Source organism: Neofelis nebulosa, chromosome 13 (genome assembly GCF_028018385.1).
Source record: "Neofelis nebulosa isolate mNeoNeb1 chromosome 13, mNeoNeb1.pri, whole genome shotgun sequence".
NCBI lineage: Eukaryota > Metazoa > Chordata > Mammalia > Carnivora > Felidae > Neofelis > Neofelis nebulosa.
This window is the reverse complement of record NC_080794.1, coordinates 79,753,630-79,764,770: the sequence shown is the minus strand read 5'-3', so window position 1 is coordinate 79,764,770 and position 11,141 is coordinate 79,753,630. Positions and strand designations below refer to the sequence as shown.

The window sequence follows — 11,141 nt, the reverse complement described above, 5'->3', positions numbered from 1 at the left end:
GCAATCTAAGGGAAGGGCTCAGTGGGTCCCGGGAAGGGCAAAGGCCGGAAGGTCTGCGGCAAGCTCCATCCAGGCTTTAAGTTTTATTTTATTTTTTAATTTTATTTTCAGGCTCTAAAATTTAAATCTCCGCAGGAACCTTCTACCCACTCTAGCCCAGACTCTAAGCAGGATCCAGCTCTTAAGGACCTCTTCACATCCTGTGGTGTTGCTCAATCCCTCACTCCACTTCTTCCCCTGCGCCTTCGCTGTTGAAACTACACCAGGTCGTAGCTCCTGCGAGCCTAGCGCTAGACGCCGCTCCTCTCTCCTCGTCCACTTCACCCTCCTCCAGAGCAGGACTCTCCCCAGGCGCAGCAAGCTCCTGCAGTCAAGATTCTCCCTCGTGCCTCGGACCCAGGTTTGCCGGCCCCTCCTTCCTTTTCTGTTTCCACCCTCTCCACTGTCCTTCTCTCTAGTTGTCTAAGCACCGAGTCGGGTGGTGCGCGCTCCGCCCCCATTTTCCATACAAGGGAGCGCTGGAGGGGGGGGGCGGGGCGGAGGGGAGGCGCTCCGGGTCCCTCTCAAAAACTGCGAGCCCACTGGGAACTCCTGAATCCGTTCAGCTCCGGCGGAGAAGCGAGAAGCCTGCATTGCCGTCGTGGGCTGAGGACAGCTAGGGGAGAGCCGGGATTCGGCCCCTCCCTCCCCGTAGCGTTTTCCCGCCCGCCCAGCCCCACTCGCCAGGTAGGACCATGCTCCAGGGTCTGACCTGCGTGGACCGCGAAGGCTCTAAATTGAGTAGGAGGCGTTTAAATAATCTGTACATATGTGACCTAGCATAGATTTATTTTTACATAGGGGGGATGACCGCACTTTTGGTTGTTGTTGTTGATTTATTTTGGCCAGTTATTCTACAGGGAGTATTTGGGTAATTGAGGTGGGGGAGGGAGGCACGAATGGTGTAGGAGGGGGTGGATGGACAATGGGAAGTGACAGACTTTGATTCTCTTTGGACAGGTGGCTATGGCCTCACCGCCGACTCAGGGTCCCCCGGTCCCTGACTTAGTTTCTGGGTTGCCACCGGCGGCCTCAACTCCTGCCAACCAGAGCACAGAGGCCTCGGCGGACAATGGGTCAGTGACTGGCCCAGGCGCTCAGGCTGTCACGCCTTTCCAAAGCCTGCAGCTGGTGCATCAGCTGAAAGGGCTGATCGTGCTGCTCTACAGCATCGTGGTGGTCGTGGGGCTGGTGGGCAACTGCCTGCTGGTGTTGGTGATCGCGCGGGTGCGTCGGCTACACAACGTGACCAACTTCCTCATCGGCAACCTGGCCTTGTCCGACGTGCTCATGTGCACCGCCTGCGTGCCGCTCACGCTGGCCTACGCTTTCGAGCCACGCGGCTGGGTGTTCGGCGGCGGCCTGTGCCACCTTGTCTTCTTCCTGCAGCCCGTCACCGTCTACGTGTCGGTGTTCACTCTCACCACCATCGCGGTGGACCGCTACGTCGTGCTGGTGCACCCGCTGCGCAGGCGCATCTCGCTGCGCCTCAGCGCCTATGCGGTGCTGGCCATCTGGGCGCTGTCCGCGGTGCTGGCGCTGCCGGCCGCCATGCACACGTACCACGTCGAGCTCAAGCCGCACCGTGTGCGCCTCTGCGAGGAATTCTGGGGGTCTCAGGAGCGCCAGCGCCAGCTCTATGCTTGGGGGCTGCTTCTCGTCACCTACCTGCTCCCCCTGCTGGTCATCCTCCTGTCTTACGTCCGGGTGTCGGTGAAGCTACGGAACCGCGTGGTGCCAGGCTGCGTGACCCAGAGCCAGGCCGACTGGGACCGTGCGCGCCGCCGCCGCACCTTCTGTCTGCTGGTGGTGGTCGTGGTGGTGTTCGCCGTGTGCTGGCTGCCGCTGCACGTCTTCAACCTGCTGCGGGACCTCGACCCGCAAGCCATCGACCCTTACGCCTTTGGGTTAGTGCAGCTGCTCTGCCACTGGCTCGCCATGAGCTCGGCTTGCTACAACCCCTTCATTTACGCCTGGCTGCACGACAGCTTCCGTGAGGAGCTGCGCAAGCTCTTGCTTGCCTGGCCCCGCAAGATCGTGCCCCACGGCCAGAGCATGACAGTCAGCGTGGTCATCTGATGCCACTGCACCGGGCCTTGGCTGGGGACCTCCATGTCCACTAGTCTCCGAGGGTGCCCACCTGAGGCCGGACTGGAGAGCTTATCCCCAGCGCCAGAGCAAATCCAATAGGTGACCAAACTTCCAGCCTAGCCCTCTTGTCCAGCTGTCTTGCTTTGTCCTTGTGTCTTTGTAAAATGTTGAGTGGGCTTTGGAGGGAGTCTTGTGCTTTGCTTGAAAGAGGCCAAGGAGAGGTGAGAGGATTTATTATTTCCTCCCTATGCCCTGAATGCCAAACAAAGCTCTTTCTCCTGGTTCATAACAGTATTTCAGAACCGTGGCTGTCTCCTCGCTTTCCCTTCTGCTTGCTCAATGGTGAGATGAAGGAACAATGGGGTTGGGATTTCAAATGGCTGCGTTGGGGTTGGTGAGGCTTTTTCCGGTTGCCTTTTAAAAAGGACTCAACTGAGCTAGAATACCTGATGTTGCTTAGTCAGTTTGAACCCATTAATTCCTAGGATTCCAGGGAAGTATGACAAGTCTGTATCTGGGATTTCAGCATTTCCTGAATAAGATCATTACACACCAAAAGGGTTTCACTTTTAATTTCACTTGAATCCATAGCGCAAAAACACTTAGAAACCACCTTTTGATAGCAAGATCTTCTGAAAGGTGGTTTCTAAGTGTTTTCCCTCCTCCTTGTCACCTAACTTCTATCTGAAACTGATAAGATGAATTAGTCAATGAAGAGATAAATAGGGATAAAGAAGAAAAGGTCCAGATCACTTAAGGAGGCATATGACTGAGGACAGACATCTATCTGGGTGTATGTTTGTGTATACACACCCAGTGTTTGCTACAAGGCAGGAACACAGATATTTGATTTTCTGAATACTCAATGTAAACCATGTTCGATAGCTTTCTCTAATTGCTCAGTTGCAACAGATCAACAGCTGTCATCTGATTGCTCAGCACCTGCTCTGTGGTGACACACTTGGAACACAATCAACCCAGGATACAAGGATGGGGAGACATTTACTTAAGGCCAGAACAGAAAAATAAACCGCCACCAGACCACCATCAAATACTTAATTCTTTCCAGGGTTAGAGGGACAAGTGAAGACTGTTGGGCCATGATACCAGGCTGATAACCCTCATCTTAGCCTCCTGAGGATTCTGTAAATGAGGACAAGTACCCTGGACAAGGATCTTCACGTTGATGTTGGAGCAGTGACTGGACAGTGAGGGTGGGAGTTTTGTGAAGTGATACGTGCTATCCACCTGCCAGATCAGCCCCCGTGGCACATAGGGCAGGAACTAGTGCAGGAACTGCAGCAACTCAGTTATCATCTCTAAGACTCCAGTACTGCCCTAGTTCACTATACAGTAGAATCAAGCTCTCTCCTTAGCTTACTCTCTGAAATGGGCTCATTCATTCATTAAAGTGTGCCCTGAAAGGAAGGGAAAGAGGAGAAAGGCTTGGGGATGACAAGGATTAAGTCCCATTACTCCAATGCCAGCAGCCATGATGGAAGAGTAAGTATTTATGGTTGGGTTAGTTAGCAATATGAGTCTTTAGTAGTTATGTGGCTAGACCTTTCCCAGCATGGGGGAAGGCAGGAAAAGTCTGGCTTGGGAGAAAGGATAGGCAGGTTAACTTGGGAGATGCAGGTTACCTTTAGCAACGGCATAAATATTTTCAGCTTCATCTGTGGATGTGGAGAACAAAGCCTATGTCACTCCCTGTTCCACATGAGCTCATTCCCCAGGCATCCCAGAGACTGGCTCCTGTGGCTCACAGCTCCATTACTTGGGAGGCTCAAGGCCAAACGGGCATTTCATGTTTCCTCAGAGCATTCTTTTGATGGGAATGCATCTAGAATGGAGGGGATGGGGGAAAGGATGGGATTCGTTGGGGAGGGATCTGGTTAATTGTACTTCCTTTTTTAAAAAAAAATCTTCAAATTTATTTATTTATTTATTTTGAGAGAAATAGAGAGAGTGAGCAGGGGAGGGACAGAGAGAGAAAATCCCCAGCAGGCTCCACACTGTCAGTGCAGAGCCCGACGTGGGGCTCGAACTCACAAACTGAGATCATGACCTGAGCTGAAACCACGTGTCAGATGCTTAACTGACTGAGCCACCCAGGCACCCCCACTTAATTGTACTTTCTTTGTTGGAATGTTTAAATCACTGTTCTCAGCCTTGGCTGCTCCTAGAATCAGTTGGAGAGCTTCCAAAAAACACCAGTGCTGAGGCCCTATCCCCAGAGAGTCCAATTGATTAGAGATGGAGCCTGGGCATCAGCATTTTTTCAAAGCACTTCAGGTGACTTTAATGTGCATCCAAGGTTAAGCCCCTTAAGAATTATTGTCTTTCTAATGAATCTCAGAAACATCTGAATGAACCTTTGATTGTACCTGCCAAAGGTATTAAAAATTTGGAGTTGAATTCTGGCAGGGCGTCCTATGCTACAGATGGGGAATAATACTCCTCTAGCTTACAGACAGTATCCAATGAATCACACAGAGGCAAATCCTTATAATAAGAATATATAAGTATTCATTCAGGTTTCCTTATAAATCTCCTATATGTAAGGCAGTGAGTGTATGCGTCCAGTTTTTTTTAAGTATCATGATTCAACTCTAGATCATTTGCATTATAAAGTTATACACCATGAATTATTCCAAATCCTGGTTTCCAGGGTGTTCAAAAAATTGAAGTGTTCTCTGATTAGCTTGATGTAAGTCTACATCAACTGTGAGAAGAAAGTGTCCTCATTAATTACTAGAAAAGCTGCCACCTGTTTCTATGCCTACAACTTAAGTTAAAAACTTTAACATTTACATGGACTTTATGGAGAGCCTAAAGAGGCTGGAGAATTATGCCGTGTTTATAAACATCTTTACAAATTATCCAAATTGGCTACTGAATAGCAACTAATTAATTCTTACCCTATCTGGAATCTATATGGGACTAGTTTGACTATAAAGCAAACTGACTTTTTAGAAAATCTCTCAGGAGGCACCTGGGTGGCTCAGCTGGTGAAGCATCCGACTTCAGTTCAGGTCATGATCTCATGGCTTGTGAGTTCGAGCCCTGCGTCGGGCTCTGTGCTGACCGCTCAGAGACTGGAGCCTGCTTTGGATTCTGTATCTCCCTCTCTCTCTGACCCTCCCCTGCTCGCATTCTGTCTCTCTCTCTCAAAAATAAACATTAAAAAGTGAAAAAAAAAAACCACTCTCAGAAGTGAGTCCTATAGAAATCCACTTAGCATTGAAGTAGAAAATTTTATTTGATATAACTTAGTCAATACCACGCATCCAGTCTCCTCCTCCTGCAAGGAATCATACAGGCCATAAAGCTGGGAGCAGAGGCAGGCGGGTACTTAGCAGCAGCCCATTCTGAGGCTGATGGGAGGTTCTGTAATTCTCTTTGCAAGCATTGTCACCGGGCCTCACTTTTGGCAGCCCATCAATAGATTTATCTCACTAAATCAGCTGGGGAGTGTTTCAATATGCATTGGCAACGGTCACCTGGAAATAGCAACTGTGAGAGATGCTAAGGTAACAATATCCCGATTGATGTAACCTTCCTGAATTTTTGTTCTTGTGGATCATCAGCCTTTTCTACTGGTGGTGCTAAGTTCCAGGTTTCTCGGGTTGGCTAGTTAACCCATCTCTGTCCTGTGGCTTGCATGTCTGAACATTTAGTAGTGTTGCAAATGCAAGGCATGGGGCTGACATCAAGGGGACCCAGGCAAGGGTACAGCTAGATCTGAGAGCGAACCCAGGGTCTATCCCCCACCGACAAGTGGCCAGGAGCACCTTTGTTCCCCAAAGCAGATCTTCCATGGATTTCCCTCCATTTGCTGATGTCTTTGTTGCGTAAGACGCATGTGTGACTGACTTACTGTATGAAGCTCTTCAGTCTGGGGCTTGCACTGTGTTTGATACATTGTGGGTGCTCAATAAATATCAAATTAGTACCATCTCCAGTTACGAAACCTCGGGATGGCCAGGGTCACAGTGAAAATAAATCATGTCAAGGAAAACACGCTACTCAACCCAGATTTGTCAATTCTAGCTAATTCCAGGAATGAACTGTTCATTTGGGGTCTTCTGTGACCCCTTGGTCCAAATCTCAGTAATGACAGCATTTTAATCCATGGCACCAAGCTCTCTGCTCTCCAAAACTGCATGTGCCTAAGTTGACAGGTCTATCAAAGGGAGAGTAGAGAATTTCATGATTAATTTCTATATTCATCATTAATCTGGATCATTAAAGGTTAACATTTTATTATCCACTGACACACATCACTTCAGAAATTTAAAAACACTCAACACATGGGTCTGTAAGTCAAATTTGATCACCCAGATTCCAAAATGTTCATGACAGAGTCATGAAGATGATTTTCTGACACTTCTAAAATAAGACTTAAAAATGCATTTATGGACACCTTTCCAGCGATCCATTTATTTTGCAAGGTGAGATAAACTCTAAACAGATGTTGGACGTGTGAAATATTTCTTTGGATGGATGGGTGTTGCAGACTTGATATGTTGAAAGACTGCATTCTCAGTCAGTCTTTGCAAGTAGAAAGCCTTGTTTTGAAAATTGAGTTTTAACAGATTTCGTATCTTTTCCCCCTGCTTTCCAACTCAATTCCTCTTCATTTCCTGCTCTTTATTTCTCTATTCAGCCCCTTTTCTGCTATTTCCCCATATTAACTATAATATACCTCTGATCTGAGGCTCTGTCCACTCCCATGGAGAGGAGGTGGTGGGATTCAAGCATCCACCTTCTGGTGGGTTGGTGGGTTCGTATAAGGTGAATCGTGTGGGAGAGATACTCTGGGTAATTCTGTTGCACACGCTTCATCACATCAGCGGAGGGTTGTTCATTACATTTCCTGCCCACTGTGGGGTCTTGGAGCTCACACAATTGATCCTTTCTCAGATAAGCTCCAGGCAGAAGTGGACAACAGGATTTTGCACAGGATCTCCAGCTGGGCCCTTAATGTGGTAAATCTCACAGAGAGCTCTCAAGAGGGACCTAACAATGAAAGGTCACATGTGTTTCATTTTGATGTTTGGGGCTGGAGCAAGAAAAGCTGAGCCAGAAAAAGCAAAGGGCAGTCTCCTCTTTTAAGTATTCCTTGCCTCCCTCCCTCAGCTCTCAAAAAACCCTCTTCCTGACTTGCTGATGACTAAATCCCGCAGTCCCAGAACTCATCTCCTCCTTCTGGAGTGACATCTAAAGATGAATGGAAAGCTACTCCCTCCCTCCTACCCCCATTCACTCAGTATCTCCAGGTAATGAAAAAAAAAAATCCTTTTGATCTGGAAAAATCAAATACAAATTTCAGGCCCCAGCTCTAGGTTAGAAGTCAGGCGCTGGGCTTCTTCCCTAGCCCGGAACACCACAGTCACCCTTGGGTCTTTATCCTAGGAGGATGGCCCCGGCACCTGGGGAGGGGGTGCAGGGCTGCAGCATAGCATGCCCTGGGGCAGTCAGGTTGGTGGCCTGGCCTTGCGGGGGGTGGAGCCACTGTGTGGGGCAAGTCCTTCCCAGGCCCCATCTGCACTGCAGATGCTGGGGCACACTGACCTCATTTTCACAAAAAAGACCCAACCACAGGCAAAGGTGGAAAACGAGAGCACATGTCGGTGCCTTCAACGGCCATAACGGTTTCTTTAGAACAAGTCTCTTTATTCCTATTTCCTTCCTACCCTAGTCTCCTCCAGCAAAGCCCCCTTTCTTTCTGTGATATAACTGCAGAACTTGGGGCATTTTCATATCAACATGACTTTCTGGGAGATGGAAACCTTCTTAAGGGCCTCTTCTGAGACTGATAATAAGCAATTGTCATCACATGCAGCTGAGCCAAAGCCTCAAGACCTGGCCAAAGCACAAGTCCTTCTGCCTGACTGAGCCGCGGGAAATTGGGCTCCAGCAGGACACCCAAGGGCCTGTCTCTCGCACATCAGGTGGGGTCTGTGAGCTGCACCAGCACATCCGTGGGCTGCACTAGTGCCATCCACCCTGGCAAGGGTGGATTGGCTCGGGGGGACCAGGTGAGTGTCCGTGGCCTGGCTGCTGGGGTCCTGCTTTCTCCCACCCCACGGGGGTGCTTTCAGAGGCTCAGAGGCAGTCACCAGCGACTCCCTCTGCATCCACATGGGCAACAGCACGCAGTCCCTGCACCATGGGACTAACTTCTGGCCCTCTACCACCGGCTCCTGTGCCGCTGACCTTGGCCTAGGTCCCCAAATTCCAGCGCTGGGTGCACAGCACCTTCCTGTGCTACCTCGTGGTCTTCCTGCAGACAAGTGATCACGCAGTGTCTGGGTTTCACTTCCTGGTCTCGCGGTGGATCTCCATCGGAGTTCGTGGCCGCTCTGCAGCGGAGCCACGCGCTGGGGGCGCTCACGGGGCCGCGCGCCTCTGTTGCAGACCCCGTGGTGGCCAACAGCGCCGGACCTACATCACGGGCCTGCCACGGTCGACGCCGTGGTGGCCTCCCTGTCGCCTCTCGTAGCGTCTCACCATCCTCCCAGCCCCTCGGTGCGCAAGGCCCGGACCGGCCACCGCGCGCCCCCAGGCGGAGCGCGGGCTCACTGCAGCTGCTCGTCCCGGTCGCCTGCGGCGTCCCTCGCCCCTGCTCTCAGCCTCGGAGCATCTCTCACCCGCACCAGAGCTGGGCGGGAGCCTCACCCCCGACGCTCTTTCAGTGTCCTGCAACTGCTCTGCCCCTGGCACCACTCGCACCCGCGCCAACCCCATGCTCTCCAGTTCTCGCCCAACTCCGGGTCTTGTCTTCGGTCTGTCTGCCTCTCACTCTTCTACTCCCCGAAGCAGGGGAGGCCAAGGCCATGCCCTGCATCTCGTCCCCGCCCCGACTCCGTTGCTTTCTCCGCGCCCCAGCCCCTGGACACTGCGGCGTGCGCTGCCTGAAGGGGGGCGCGTATGGATGGGGGCGCTGCAGGGCAGGGGGTCTAGGAGCCCGGGAGCTTCTGCGCTCCTGCTCCCGCCGGCCCAGTGAGGTGCATTCGAGGTTCTTCCTGAGGTTTCGGCATTGGTAAGGAGCATGGATAGGATGCACTCAGGCAGTCCTTGGGCAGCAACTCTTGCCCTGGGCAGCTGTCCAGCCCGGGCATGGAGAAGGCATACTTTGGGGCTTCTCTCCACGGCAGGTTCTGGTGCCTTGTTCTAAGTGATCCACACTTAGTTTCTTAGGTAACTCTTGATCACTGTGGAAACATCTGGTTTCAAAGGAAGAAGCCTGGAGTGTCCGTGTGGCTGAGCCCTTGACTGCAGGGCAAGCAGGCGGGCATCAACAGTTGGTTGGGTGGTTGGTGGTGGTGGGGGGGGTTCAGGGTGCTGCTTGGAGAGCGCTAGGCTCCCCATCCTGCTTCCGACATGATTGTGTCACTGGAGTCGATTGCCTATTTCCTGCACATCATCTCTAAGTGGGAAGTAACAGGAAATCACTTAAATTGTGTATGTATTGGGGACTCCAGTGATCCCATCCTTCCTGCTGGTGGAAATAGTGGGAACTGGGGCTGGGGGTGGGGGGTAGTGCAAAGAGGGAGGAAGCTGATTCGCAGGGCCAGAGGAGGAGTTGGACCTGGGTGGCCTCTCCAGTGGCTCACCTGGAGCAGTGAATTTGGTTGTTTTTCCTGGGTAAGCCAGCAGGGCAGCTCCCGGCTAGGTCTACGTGTCGGGAGCTGAGGTTCACAACCTGCCAGAACACACTTCATGTTTGTGTAGAAGAGATGGGGTCAGCTGGTGGAACAAAGCTAGCCCAGGGGGAAAAAAAATCACCTGTTGGCCCACCGCTCTAGGAAGTTGTTGATCTAAAGCTAGGCTTCTTGCTGAATAAAGGACCTCTGGCATTTAGATTGTTTTTAAATATTCATTTATTTTTGATGGGGGGGGGGGCAGAGAGAGACACAGAATCCGAAGCAGGCTCCAGGCTCTAAGCTATCGGCACAGAGCCCGACACAGGGCTTGAACCCATGAACTGTGAGACCATGACCCTAACTGACTGAGCCACCCAGGCGTCCCTAGTTTTTTTTTTTTAAATTACAAAATCAACAAATCTTTTACTTTAAAAGACTGATAGGTGAAAATTTCCCACTCATCTCTCCTAGGGGTTATTAATAGTTTGTGCTTGGGGCACCTGGGTGGCTCAGTTGGTTGAGCATGTGACATTGGCTCAGGTCACGATCTCACAGTTTGTGAGCTTGAGCCCTGCGTTGGGCTTGCTGCTGTCGGAGCAGAGCCAGCTTCAGATCTTCTGTTCCCCTCTCTGTCCCTCCCCTGCTCCCGCTCACATGCTCCCTCTCAAAAAATGAATAACAAACATTAAAAAAAAATGGTTTATGCTTTTGTTTCCAGACTCTACCAGGAGCACACATATCTTCAGGATATATTTTACAACAATGGGATTAAACTGTATGTAATGTTTTATAATTTACTCCCCCTCCCCTTAAAATTATACCAAGGATGGCCTTTAATATTGGGACATAGGGATGGCCCTCATTTTAGGCTGAAGAGGAGTCTGTGGTCTGAATGTACCACTGTGTAGCCATTTTTCAGCCAGCGAGTGGCATTGGTTGGAGAAATGATTCCAGGACTTAGAAGGGCTCCCAGAGCTCCGCAGGAATGCAGAACAGTTTGAATTCACTGGAATCGCAGGTATTGAGATGCTGCTCCTTTGTGGGGTGGGGGCAGGGTGAGAGGATGATTCTTTGTGGAGCCTTCCCATTGACTGATACCATCTGAGTGGGTTGTAGGAATCTTGGCTCCCAACACGAAGGCCTTGGCTGTTTCTCCTTGGCTGTTTCCAGACCCTGCTCATCACCTGATTGTGGCTGGTGCCACCCTGGCAGTTCCTTGGCAAACAATAGCTGGTGTTTACAGTGACACCCTGACAACCCAGGCTATGATTTTCCCAGGAGTTGGGAAAGGCAGGGGGGGGGGTCCCTCTTGTAGTGTTGAATCCACAAAAGTCAAAGGCCCATGGGGAGTCAAGTACT

The 11,141-nt window shown here is 50.9% G+C and overlaps 1 protein-coding gene across 1 annotated transcript; it reads left to right on the top strand.

Annotated features, from left to right (window-relative positions):
* Positions 1-566: 566 nt before the first annotated feature.
* On the top strand, positions 567-6,090 carry PRLHR (prolactin releasing hormone receptor). Its single transcript, XM_058697914.1, has 2 exons — positions 567-726; positions 1,000-6,090. The coding sequence occupies exon 2, from the start codon at positions 1,006-1,008 to the stop codon at positions 2,116-2,118; it is 1,113 nt and encodes a 370-aa protein (XP_058553897.1). The 5' UTR covers positions 567-726; positions 1,000-1,005; the 3' UTR covers positions 2,119-6,090.
* The last annotated feature ends 5,051 nt before the right edge of the window (positions 6,091-11,141 follow it).

Excerpts from the sequence above, each read along its gene's own strand:
- PRLHR (XM_058697914.1), top strand. The coding sequence starts at position 1,006 with ATGGCCTCACCGCCGACTCAGGGTCCCCCGGTCCCTGACTTAGTTTCT.